A 14510-nucleotide genomic window follows, 5' to 3' on the forward strand; every position below is an offset into this window, starting at 1 on the left:
GTAGCTCACCTAGACGTTAAAGGTCAACTATAACTACACTATTGAGATACGACACACATGACTACAATATACTAATTTCCATTGTCGACTTCCCTTATTTATGTAGTAATATTCCACTTTCCGCTGCACACGGTGTTTATGTCCCTCAGATGATTCGGTAAGCAAGAGCAAGTTCTGAATACAATGATTTTTTTTTTAAAGCAAGACGCCCTTACCCAAAATATTGCCTTCCTGCAAACATTTGCTGCAAGTCTGCAGCAAACATTGCTGCAAACTTGCTGCAGACATTGCTGCAATGAAGCTAAAGAAACCATGACAGTTTATACAATGCCTATGTGTTTGCAGCAAGTTTGCGGCAAGTATGCAGCAAACATTTTACCATGCAAATGAGGTATGCTGCAAGTCAGCAGCAAATACTGGATTTTCCAGATATGGAAACCTTGCTGCAAGCTTGCGGCAAACATTGCTGCAAGCTTGCGGCAAATATTGCTGCTAACTTGCGGCAAGCAATATGATAATTGTTTTTGGCACAATCCTGCGTACAAGCAGCAAGTCTTTGTCCTGACCTCAATCTGTTAATTATTGAGAAAATCCACCACATGTGTCTGAAATGATTCAAGCTAGTTTCCGAAGTGTTGATAGTCTCTTTTTATGTTCCTAGACAATCTTCACATACTATATTCTTTATGAAAATATAATATGATTATTTTTTTTTTTTGACATGTACAGAAAATTAAAAACCTTTGCACATTAACAATAAAATTTTACAGTTAATACCAATTTACTTGAAAACATATAAACATTTATAATAATTGATTTGGAACGTTTAATACATTTAAAGAAACATACAAATGTGATATTAAAATAAAGATTAAAATTTATAAATAGATTAAGATTTGACCTAGCAAGTACATCAGTTACTTAAACATGCTTTAAAGAGATAATTGTTTCAATTGTTTCAAAAGAAAACAACTAAAATCAGATCTTACCAATTAGATGTTGTGTATGCCATTGTAGACCTACATCAAGAATTATGCTTTTGTAATCATTCAAAATGGTATATCCTAACAAAATACTGAAACATCTACAACTTCAATTCAAACATTTCAAAATGGCAAAATCTGTGTTCTACATTTCATTGGCTAATTTGACTTGTTTACTGTTCTTGCGAACTTCCTGCAAACATTCAATTTGTTAAATGTTTCCTGCAAACAACAGATAGGCGTGTATGTTTCTTGCAATGTTCCTGCAAACATGTTGAGTTCCTGCAAATTTGCTGCAAGCTTACAGCAATTGCTGCAATGTTTGCCGTAAGATCGCAGCTAGCGGCAATCATCTGCGAACAAGAAAACTTTCTTCCTGTGAACATTTTTGTTTGCTGCAAACTTGCTGCAGGTCTGCAGCAAACATAACAGTTTGGTAAGGGCGGGCTAATGACAAATAAGTTGCTACACGGCTCTCTACAATCTCGTTTTAAATCAGCATGTTCCAAGTTTATGGTCATTATAATGACCTCGTTTGCAGAAACAACCTGTGGTCACTGGGTTGTTATTTGACTGACATGTTTCTTGCCAACTTTAAGGTCATTGTCTTTATAAATACTGTTACAACAAATGTTCAACCAGACAATTTTTTTTTAATTTATTTATCTATTTATTTATGAAAAATAATGCAAATTCTTCAATGTAGTGGTAAAGAATTCATGAGGTTTTTGTTGATTCTGACTGAGGATAGTTCAGTGTATGACGTGCACATTCATTACAATACAGAAGATTTTGTCATGATACCCCCCCCCCCCCCAAAAAAAAAAAAATCTTTGAATGATAATCAATGCTATAACCTTTGTCTATATATGTAGTTTTCACTACATTAAATGTTATTAACAAAAAGAAATACTTTCGATAGTAGACTGGCGATTGTATGTGTCAGTCTACAGGAACTCTCCAGCGCTGAAGTTACAAATGGTGGGTCCATGTGTTTTTGTTGTTGTTCGACGCCGATTGTCATCCTGGCATCCGAAAGCACAGCGGAACCTTGTTTTTCTAAACTGTCAGCTGTTTCAAAACTTTTTTATGTTGACTGGATGCAATTCTGCTGAAAAATTTACTTAGAGGCCTCTAATTTATGAAAAGTGACTATCCTGATCTGTTTTAAATGAAAGTTTCATCACCTAGAGGTATTGCATCAGACTTCCATGATTATTTCTCTACTGACATATATTTTAAAAGTACTAGGCCTATATTTAGTTAAATATGTAATTCTTTCAAAAATTTCGTCAATTATTTTTTTATAAGAGCTATTATTAATTTTTTATTGTTGGCAGGGGCATACATGTGATAAGTCAAAGACCACAAAACTGTACAGGAGCCATAAAAAAAACTGGAATTTGGGTGAAAAAACTGTACACTGCCTATCAAAAAACGGTATACAATATCGCTTAAATTCTTCTGATAAGGCACCTTATTTCTAAACCAACAAATATATATTGTTGCAAATGTCTTATTTTAAAAGTTGTAATGGAGATTTGAATGCTTTAAAATTTCATATATTGTGTTTTATAATCACAGTGTTCATATGAATCGACTATAAATTGAGCTAGTTTAAATGATATTTTGTTTGCCAGCTTTATATAGTATTAACGTGAGAGTCAATTTCTCCAATTTACATCTTGTTCATATTACTGATATATACATCAGCAATGCTAAATAACAGCAGCAAATACAATCATACATAAATTTCAGCACATAAAAACTTATAACTAAATCATTTATTTCAGTGTAATCATGGTTATAAACATCGTATATTTTAATACCTACGAAGATCTGGGTCAGATTCATGTATATTAAGTCATGTATATCAACTTTAGAAGTTGGCTTAATTTTTTTCAATCAAGTTACAAAACATTAACAGTTATAATTAAGTACCCTTTTAAAAATAAAGCTACCTAAAGGGGTATCTTGATACGGATTTATAGTGAGATAATTATCCCAATTGGCAGTTCACACCTTCGCACGCGGTGGTTTGTGTACACTACACAATTATCAGAAGGTCAAGTGTCAAACACAGGTGACGTTTTCCAGTGTCTCGTGAGCGAGAATGAGAGGAAAATGGTGGCATTTAGCGAGAAATTCAAATACTGTACAAATTTTCATATTCCATGAATTTTGGTGTCCCGCCAGTACATGATGAATGGGCTCGAAAAACGGTACATTTTGCGTACCGCCGGTATATATCACATGTATGCAGGGGCTTTAAAAAAACTTTAAAAGGTGAATGATGATATGCTGCTGGGCCTAATGTTAACACTGTGAATCATCGAATTGCCCTGTAATCACTGAAATTCCTTATTTTCATTAACAACACATATATTTTTTGCTGTAGATTGCAAGCAGAGAATTCGTTGAGTACCCTGTGATTCCAGAGTTCTATTCAAGTCAGCAATGAAGGTGTCAGAAGTGATGTACTGTAGCTTTCCTGTATGGTATCCAAAATTTAAGCATGTTTCAATGAAGAGGTAATTAAAACAGTAATTAATTATTATTCACTGTACTCCATGTACATACAGTTAACCTTGGTTATATCAAATACTGATATCTTGAATTCCATGGATATGTCGAAGTGATTCCCCCAACCAATTTAATTTTGTTTAATAAGTATTTTACCCTCTATATCTCAATGATTTTCCTTGGTCCCATTGAGTTTGAGATAACAAGGTTTGACTGTCAGTGAATTGTCTTCATATAAGAAAAATTCTTTAGCACATTTTTGTAGTTGTTCAGTACACATATACTAAAATATCTGCATATCAAAGTTGTGAAAAATATCAGAAGTATGGTGAATTAAACTCTGGATTTACCATGTTTACCTTCCATTTATGAAAGTGTTATAAAAAAGTACTCCCTGTTATAAGAAGGAGAGAATATATTAACCATCCTAAACACAACCTTTAATTGAAAAAGTTTCTCCAAATTGTTAAAATTCATTTTGTTTATAAATTATAAATTCCATATTCAATTACAAAACACTGAATATCCTCAGACTGTATACTTATATATAATGATGTTGTTAAAGAATAGTACAATAGGTATAGTAGATAAATTTTTACTTTGAACAGTTGAATAAAATCTATAATCTGTTTTATACAGATTTTTTTTCTTTTAAAATTTTCAAAAAGAACATATGAAATTTCACATGAAGGTATTGTTACTATATTTATAGCATTGTGATACCACTACCAGCAGAATTCCTGGAATACTTACACACAGATGGGGTGGTGTTGCCAGAAGGGTGAGTGTGTTGTGTAATTATGATGACAGTCAGAAAGGTCTGAGAAATATAACTGTGTTATTATGTCAGGGTTATCACAACTCTTTTTTAGACTGGGTCCAGGGCTGTTCAAAATTTGGAAAAATAGCAATCTCTTAGGAAATTTAGGTAAAATCATTTGAAATCATAATCGATGTGCTATATTGGGTTTCTAGTGTTTGTTTTCAACTAAATGTCTGTTTTTCAGTATAGAGGAATATGAATAACAAGTTCAGTTATTATAATATCTTACTGTATATATGTTCTTAAATTATTGGAAAATTAATTTTTGGGAAAATTTACATATTTAACTGGGGAAAAAATGTACCTTTTTTGAATTGGGAATGAAGCCTTTAAACGGCAACACTTATAGACAATTTAGAGCCCTGTATGTAATCATTATTACAGCCCTTGCTACTTGGGGCAGATGAATAATTTTTTATTAGCTATTTGAATTTTACACATTTTCTGGAGAGGATACCCTTAGTTCTGGAACTTTTGTCCAATCCAAATTGTTTTTAATAAATTATAAAAGAATGATTGCTGAATTCAGTGAAGTTATTTTTTTATTTAAGGAGTCTGGTAACATCAGGAGACAGGGATTCAGATGAAGACAGAGTTGGAGAAGAGGTAAAACTTGAATTTTAAATAGAATGGGAAACATTTTGGGGTATTACTAAGATTTGATATGAGAGTTATCTCCCTTACTTCATTCTGAATAACTTTGAAATGTCTCCAAACCATTTTTTCTTCATTTTTGATGTAAATTCACCGGGAAACTTTTAAGGAAGAGGAAGATAGGGGTCAGACACTTGTCTGGAGTTCAGGGAGTCCATTTTCAATTTTATGCCGTCTTCCAATTATATATCTCAGATCTCAGTTTTAAAATTTGATTGAGAAAAAATGGAGTTGGTAATTATTGATAGGTCTCACTCATCTGCATATAATCTTCCCTCTGTCAAGTTAACAATCAAGGATCAAAGCTGAGATGTTTATTGATGAAAAATGTTCAAATATTTGGAGCCTGGCGGTCCTACATGTCCTACAGTGCGATACTTTATCATGATGTATGATATATAATAGTATACAGTTTGTATTTGTTTGAAAGCATATTAAGTACATTTTTAAAATTATCTATTTTCTAAACATTGTATACAGTGGATCTGGTAGTCTGGATGCTTCAAGTTTTATAAGAAATTTGTGTGGATCGGAACTCACATTAATATCTACATGTAGCAATTATTAAAGTCACATTTCCAGGTGTGGATCCAGGAATTTTTTACAGGGGGAGGGGTGGGTCCACTCCAGTCAAAAAAATATTTCTGATCCATAAAGGATCACTTCTTTATAAATGGAGCTTGGACCTATAGGACCGGGATTGGTTTTAATCATTACAAAAAGCTTAATTGTTGATTTCGTTGATGACTTTAGACTACATACATGTGATAATTCGTTTTCATTTTATTACAGTATGTAGAGATAGGTGGAACCTTTCCATAGACATTTATTAAGAAGCATGATTATATTGTCAACACATTTTGAGTTTGTTATATCAAAATGTTACTTGATTTTTTCCCCTTACTTTTCACTGCAATAATGGTAATGTCTATATTCCTATTTGTTTTCTTGATGTGTGTTTATTTTACAACAAATCTCCTTTGATATAATAAAACATGCCATTGATGTATACAAATTATAAAAATTAAATCCAAGGGAGTGTAGATACTGATATGTTATCCTACTGTTTGAAAACTTTAGATCAGAAATTTATTGACTTGGTACATGCATCTTTTTCTAAATATATTTTTTAAGCTCATATAATACAAGTAGTACGTATTACTATACTTTCCAGCGCAATAATGCAGACAAGAACTAGTAGTACAGACAGAATAAGAGCAATGTAATACATTAAATTAATTAAATTCTAAGGAATATATATATAATCCGGACTTCTTGGTTAGGGAACCCAGTTAAGCATTTATATATCGGTCTGGGACCCCGATGGATTAAGCAGACTTTTTCCGGTCTCCCTAATATTTTAACTGATCATTAAGGCAGTGTACTTTGTGGTAAGATGACTGATGTCCTGAAATAAGACTCTTTCGTAATTGTTTTTTTCAATGCAACTATAATTTCTGCATTTTTTATTCGCATAGCGAGAAATAATTAAATTATTTATAACCCGGCATATATTTTCATAGGAATATATATATCTATTAAGTCGCCCAGAGAAAATGTGCAATATTAAACAAAATCCGCTATATATGAATAGTTTTAATTAATATCCCATTTAGTTTACTCATTTCCTATATTTTCTTACCTTTCATTCATTCGTGAGTTCAGTATTTAAAATTTCGAAAATTCATGGTCTACAAATGACTCATGTTTGTCTGGCAATAAGTTGCCTGGTTTCCGGTCGACCTGGAGAACCAGAAAAGAAGACGATGGCAGACGCCTCGAAGTGCTTTGGATCCTTTTTTGTAAGTATAAATCTGTTACTTACTATCATTTGCAGCTGTTTTTTTTTATGTTTTATACGTCTTTTGTATATTATTTTCCCCTTTTTTATACGATGCGCTTGCATAGCAACTGTGAACGTCGAGGAAATTCTGAATACACATTTTTAATTTCTTTTCATTCATAATGATACATCTTTTTAAAAATCATCAAATATTTATATATTTTAATTAATTATTAAGTTGATGGATGCTCATGGTTTGACGTTCGAAACATGGATATGATTGACGCATTATTTAAAGAAGCTGATAGTAAGCGGAGGGGGGGGGGGTGTTTCTTGTGTACGAGAATCTGGGACTTGTGTTTTGAGATACAATAACAAACGATTCTACAAAAATTAATGCAACACAAGCCACCTCCTTCCTTTTATGACACTCTTTAATTTTTGAACAATGAGTAAAATTTGGTTTAAGATTTGAACAAGACTTACAATGTCATATATTGTCAAAGACTACTTCTACAATTACATGTTCAAGAATTTAAGGTATTGCAGAGGTTTTTACTCTATTCTGCAGTTTTCAATGATGTAAACAGTTTCTGTCTATAATTTTAGATATTATACGTTAAGATATGTTATTTTGTAGTAACAATAATTTGACTATTAATACATGTAATTTTCTGAGGTACTACATTTGATAATTTTTAGGTATAAATGATTTTTTAATATTATGTCATAATCTGTTTTATCAGCATATATCATAATTATATAAATAACAACTCAAATATGAATCTGGGTCTTCAAGGTCTTTAAGTGTATAATTCCTTTTCACTGCCTAAAAAGCATTAAAATAAAATTTGTTATGTTCCCCAGAAACATAATATTAGGAGGTAAATCTATTATTCGTATTTTGAAACCAAAATCCTGGATGAATATGAAATTTCTATTACCTTAAAAAAATGTTCTTAAAACAGTTTCTATATCCTCCTTCCCCCTCATGTGTGCCAAAATTAAGTAAAGGTGAAATAATCATTATTTTTTTTGTTAGAAATTGCTTTTATTATACATAAAATATACATAACACAACTCACAAAAATGATTTAAAAAGGACCCAAATCCTGGGGGCTTAAAGGGGCTTTTGTCCTTTACCCACTGGGGCCACAAGGTGGCCCTCACTGGCTCAGACCCCATTATTAGCCTGTTGAACCCCCTTTAAAAAAAATCCTGGGTCTACCAAAGATAATTTTGAAGTCTTTATATGAAATGATAAAATGTATTTGTTAGCAAAAGAAAAAGGATATAAAATTGGGGTAGTGTACCACAACTACCCAATTAAAAAAAAAAATCAATAAAATTCTAAATAGAAGATTTAAATGTCAAAAAAGCTTCAAGATAAGTATACATACCCGGTACATATTTTTGTTGTATGATACATGTACTTACATGTATATTATAACTCTGCTAATTGATGTATAAATAAAATTGGGTTTACTTGTACTTACTTCTTACTTATATGCCTCTTTGGGGCACACTGTACCAATTAGTATGTTATGAAGTACTTTAAATTTATTAGTATTTTTACTTACTAATTACTTATCACAGGCACTTGTTTCAGTAATAAATTTTTTAACCCTTAGTATAGTAATAACGCAATATTATTATACTATGGGTTAAATTTTTTTTATCGAATCAAGTGCCTGTGTTACTTATACCTTTTGGGGGTGGGTGGGGGGGGGGCATATGCCACCCACAAGATTTTTCCAGGACTCAATCCTGTGCAATCCTTAAATTAAAATCATTAATAAATGAATATACATTTTGGTGGGTTCTGGTGCATCCTTGAGGTCATTTTTCACATATAAAATAAAGAAAATCTGGCAGTATTACTTTAAACAAATGAATTATGATTTACTCTGTTTCAAAAATGATATTTTTGAGTGTTTCTTCAAGGGGGGGGGGGGGGGGGGGGTCTGCTCTTAGGATAGTCAGGTTCAACTGAATTCCAGCAACACAAAGTTAAACAATTTGAAAGATAAATATTTGATGTGAAATTTTATTTACAAGGAATAAATGAGAAACATGTACTTCCAGTTGTACTCAAAATAATGGGGAAAATGTGATTTATATGATTAATGAAAATTTGAAGGAGTTTAAAATTTTATTAAAAATTACTTAGAAGATATGGATTTTTGAGAATTCCCATGAATTTAGATCGGGTTCGAAATTCTTAATGTTTCAATATGGCGCCTAAATGCAAAGATTTGGGTAAGTTACTAGGAATTCATTGAGCACTCTCATAATTTGTACCGAAGTCAATATGGAGTGGTCAGAAACGGGAAGATGGGCTAAGTTGCCAAGAACAGTGGACGTAAGAACTCACACAAGACAATCGAAACAAACAAGTATGGTTAAAATAATGTCCGTCGAACTCAGTAGCATCAGGGGTAGACAAATAGAATTTGTCAGTACTTGCCCTCGGACAGGTTACCATCGTAAAATTACTTGTCCTACCAAAAAATATGCTTGTCCCACCTTTTCCTTAAATAACACAAAAATAAAATATTATCATTAACATTTAGGACCAACCTTGACCCAAAATCACAAATCTCCCATGGAGAAATTAAGGGGAAATTTCTAATTCTAGGGAGACTTCCTCGCGTCTGCGCTGTGCAATGATTATTAAACTTAAAATTTTAAATACATGTACATGTCAATGTATATACATAAACATGTACTTATACATTTCTCTGTATTTTTTAAATGAAAATAATACACCTGTATTTACATTTAATATTGTGTTATGAAAAATTAAACACTCCTGAATGTCAATTAAGGGTTCAACTTCATGACTGTGTGTGTTCGCCAGTCAACACCTCCAATTTAACAACAGCCACATTTGTTTGTATCGTGTATTCACGGCATGAATTCTACATTTTGACAAAAGAAAGGTCCAAAACCCTCTTCAACTTTTTTGACATGACATTGATACCTGCCATGTTCTACTTCTCATGCATATTTTATCAAAACATGAATGGGCAATTCTAGAGGAGTTCCTACTGAGTGTTCGATGTAGCGGTCAACTGCATCGAAAACAGATGTTTTGCTGTGATTCATTATATTTTAACAGCGGTAAAACAAAACAACATTTGAGTATATGATTTTTTGTTAACTGGAAAAACTCTTGTCCACAGGCAGGTACCATTTATCAAATAACTTGCCCGCCAATGTAATTGGTTGTCCCGGGTGTCGGACAATGCTATTTGTCTAGCCCTGAACATGTATACATGTAACAGGAATGATGCTAAAAAAAATTTAAAAGGCATGCTCCATAAACTGATTAGCTGAATGTAAAATAAGTCAATGAATACCTTGCAAATGAAGAAAAACTCGAATTCATTTAGAAAAAAATGTTAAATATGATATTTTCTCTAATCTGCTAACAGGGACCTATTTACTAACAGTATATAGGTCCCTGCTGCTAATTACAACCAAATTTTGCTATTTTTTCCAAATAGAAAAGCCCAGGCTCTTGATTTAAAGACCTAGAAAAACCCCTGTATGAACAGTATCACCGTTGGGTGAGCGCAGATGGTGGATTATTGGATACATATTCAGTTTTAACTTTAACCCCTTTGAAATATGTTTTGGGATGTGTAAAAATGCTTTGTTCTGATTGGGCAGAAAAATATTACGTGTATATGATGTATATTAATGGCAACTTTCAGTTATCGTTCTTGACTTCCATATTTGGAAATCGTCCAGACCTGATAATGTACCAAATAAATAATAAATATGTCGTCAGTAGTCAAGTAAAGAGGTGATATTTCTTTTTTATTAGCTAAGTTATGTAACAATGTCATTAAATTAGACCAATACTCGCACTACATCACTAACGAATAGTAAAACCGGAACCACACTCCTTATTTCCGAGATGTGTTTTTTTAAACTATATTGGTTTGACTTTTACTTGGCGTTTTAAATATCCGGTAACAATTTTGTTCTGAGTCGGTCGCGTCAACAAACTTACAAACATTGCTTATACAGTTTCTGTTTAAGGAGAAATTAATAAAAAAAAAAAAGGGAAGGCTGGAAAATACTTTCGGTTGACAGAAAGACGATAAGGTAATAAAGATGTAATATAAATGACTTTTCTGTAGAAGAGAATATGCTGATAACATGGACGAGTATGCTACAAATATCAAATCAATGCGACAGACAGACTGTTGTCAGCGGACAAGTTGAAGCTACTGTAACACTGATAGTTCGCAAGAAAAGAAGTTGCTATGATTTGACAGTGACAAATTTTTTTATTTCAAACATTGCAAATTTATCTTGAATAATACTTATTACATAAGACGCATACACCCCCCAGTTCAGAGCCCATATCATGAAATAATGTGTCAACATATAATTTTTTTTAGCTTATTCCTTAGATGTTATTTAGTAAAAAGAAAGCAAATTTTTGAAGATTGAGTCCATAAAAATATTTTAAAAAGACTGAGACTGACCTGTGAAGCATATTTTCTTGTACTAAATTTTGATACGTTAGCCTAACAGAGTGCACATATTTAAAATAATTCACGCAAAACAATGACTAAATATGGTTCCTTAACATTTTTCTATTCTATTCTGTGTATTAAAGTTGACTGTTTAGATTTGAATTCTGATATATAGACAAAATCATGGATAGGTACATTTTCAGTATTCTACATTTCGGGGTATATAGTCTGAGAGGCCATAGCAGAAAAATAAACATGTTGACATATAATTTTTTTTTATGCTTTTCCATTGCTGGGATATATGTCTATCTTATAAAAGCAAATTTTTCAATATTGAGCTCATTTAGGGCTGAGTATAGAACTACCTTAAACAAGACAAGTATGTACTAAATAAGTTGACAAAGAAGTGTAGTTTCAAATCAATTTCACAGGTATCATATGCAATGATGCATAACTAACTAATCCCATCGTCTTTCTGCATGAGATAATCATGCCACATTGTGTACACAAACTGTAATTAGTATTTGTACGTGGAATCCAATTTCAGTGTGTTAAAAACTGCAGGTTTTAACTTTTTCTGTAATGATAACCTACTACATTAGAAAATGTTTGGTAATACATTACAGCCATAAAAAGTGCTTACCACATGTTTATAGTTATGTATTGGTAGGCAGGTGTATGTTCATGACCATCGGAAAGAATTTTTATTTTTCTCACCAGTGTTTTCAATAAGATTTTCAACAGATATATTCAACAGCAGGAAACCAATCTCGGCGAGGGGTCAGGGGGCCGCCTCAGGCCCCCAGCGGGTGCAGGGCAGAGCCCTGGTAGGGGCCCAGGGGGGCGAAGCCCCCCGGCCGAAAACGAAAATTGGCATTTTTGGCTCATTTTTCTTACCTCTCAGGCCAATAATTTTTTTTCATATTTCTGTCACTATATACCAAATTTTACCTATTAAAGCCATTTAGAAAACAATTTGTACCTTTTCACTGATTTGTTATATGGACTTTTAACAGACTGACAGACAATTGTTTGTGTTAGAATTTCAATTCATACTGAAAATGCTGCATAATTAGTCCCTTTCACATTAACCAGTCAGGAAAATTATTCAAAATTAAGGTAATAATTTATTTAAAAATTAAAAAACTTTTTAACTCTTAGTGACGTACAAAACCCCCCAAAATTGAAATATTCTGCAATCTGTAATCTGCAGACTAAAATATCATAAATCTTTAAATTTATTTACTATTTTGTACGGATTGTCAGAAGGAAATAATTAAGAAAATGGATACAAATACAAATTACTAGTACATAAAAACCTTCTTAATTGTGAAAAGTTAAATTGTTCCCGTATTTCAAGAGAGCTTACACAAATAAACGAGAATAATAATTTACATTTTCAATTTGAGGAAATTCGGTAAGAATTCCTTTCTCCCACGTCTCAGTCACAATTGAAAAAATAAGACTTTTATTTGTAAGGTCTTACAATTATATCGTCTAGAATAAATATTTGCTGTTGTAATAATCTTGACCTAGCTTGTGAAGTGACAGTGAATGTTAAAAAAAAAAAAAACAACACTAAACATATTTTCCTGTTCAACATTTTAGGCCGTAGATACCTGACGCTTAACGCGCTTGCGTCAATGAAGCCTCAAATTCCCAATAATCTTGATCATATCCTGTATAGCTAAAGTTAAATCCTGATCGCTGAGTTGTGAATTTTATATGAGGTTGGAATTATTCGTTAAAAATTTATTCTTCAAACTTTACTCTCGCAAGTTGTAGCCTTGAACTGCCTTGTTCAGTAGTTATCAAACTTCCATGAAAAAGAGCGCACTCAAGGGAAGTTACTCTAGAATATGTAGATAGTCGCGATAAAATCTACGGATTTCGCGTACCAACCCCTGAAAAATCCCAATTACGGAAATTTCATAGCCGGCAAAATTTCTTGTACAGGCGGTTAATTTTGCCGGTTGCCGGCTCTTATTGAAAACACTGCTCACTTGAAATTTTTTGGATTTTTCTTTGAGACATGGTGATGAAAGTAATGGTAAAACAACCAGTTTTGGAAAAGAAATTAGCAGTATTATAACAGCTGGCTTTGCATATAACATTTAGAATTAAGGACCCGGGGGGGGGGGGGGGGGGGGGGAGTAGGATAGTTATTCAATTCGTTTCGCCAAGCTGTCGGGGAACCACACCTGGATGCCTTAGGGCTCTCGATTGTCTATAATTAGGGCCATTCAAGGGCCCCATTCCTAATTCAAAAGAGGTACCTTTCTTCCCAATTGAATGTGTTAATTTTCCCAGTAGTCATTTATCCCTAAAATTAATGAAAATATGGTTGGATCTGTAATAACTAAACTTGCTATTCATATTCCTCTGTATTACAAAACAAAAATTTAGTTGATAACAAAGACCAGAAACCCAGTACAGTGGACTCCGGATATGATGAGATGCACGGGACTTATTCAGGACCCTACTTTCGTTTAGTGTACATGACTTGCATTTCGAATTACTCTTCTCTGTGTTGCCAGCTTACAACGACAGATTATGGTCCAATATTCCTTATAACATGTTAAATTAATTAACACACACAATAATATTGAAATTGTCGAATTAAAAATTATTTATTTAAAAAAAAAATTGTTAAAGTGCAAACCAGAAGAGCTACAGTCTCATCAGAGACTTCTGGTTTTGACACAAGTCATCAATATATTGACTTCATTTTCATACCATGATGTCATAAACATGCAGCAAATGTAAAGATTTAAATGTAATATGTATGCCAAATTCTATTATGATCTGAATTGTGGTTATGTAGATACAGATATAGAATTACTCCTTGCATTAGAGACAAAATCCTTTAACAAATATGACTGACCTCATTGCAAAAATGGTGAGAAAAAAGGGAAAATTAAATGAATTTTGAACGAAACAAAGAAGAAAGCAAAATGGTAGTTAATTAACAGGGAAATTCCAATTTTTCAGGTGATGAAAAGGTGACCACTAAGATATTTTTACTTATATAACTAAGCAAATTTATGTTTGATCTCTTGAACTCTCTGTCTCTTGATTCAGAAATCCATGATCCCTCTAAGTCAAAATGCAGTCTTGATATGCATAATTTGTTGTTATTTACTCTCAATACCTCAAAGTGTCTATGTTTTAATGTTTACATGTTTTCAAAAACCCCAGTCACTTTCCAAAAAAGATCAACGGGCGACAGTTTTTGAGGCAAAAATACCTTC

At 32.6% G+C, this 14510-nt stretch overlaps 1 protein-coding gene across 1 annotated transcript in view; it reads left to right on the forward strand.

The window, feature by feature from the left end:
• The first annotated feature begins 1999 nt into the window (after positions 1-1999).
• LOC133194611 (cell division cycle protein 123 homolog) overlaps positions 2000-14510 on the forward strand; it is a 43372-nt gene continuing 30861 nt past the window's right edge. Inside the window, exons 1-4 of the mRNA XM_061330539.1 lie at positions 2000-2176; positions 3382-3514; positions 4219-4287; positions 4881-4935. Coding sequence (XP_061186523.1) covers positions 3441-3514; positions 4219-4287; positions 4881-4935 — 198 coding nt within the window. The 5' untranslated portion in view covers positions 2000-2176; positions 3382-3440. The remainder of the gene's footprint in view (positions 2177-3381; positions 3515-4218; positions 4288-4880; positions 4936-14510) is intronic.

This window comes from Saccostrea echinata, unplaced genomic scaffold, assembly GCF_033153115.1.
Source record: "Saccostrea echinata isolate AGI-Se365-2 ecotype Australia unplaced genomic scaffold, CSIRO_AGI_Sech_v1 ptg000029l, whole genome shotgun sequence".
NCBI classification, from domain to species: Eukaryota; Metazoa; Mollusca; class Bivalvia; order Ostreida; family Ostreidae; genus Saccostrea; species Saccostrea echinata.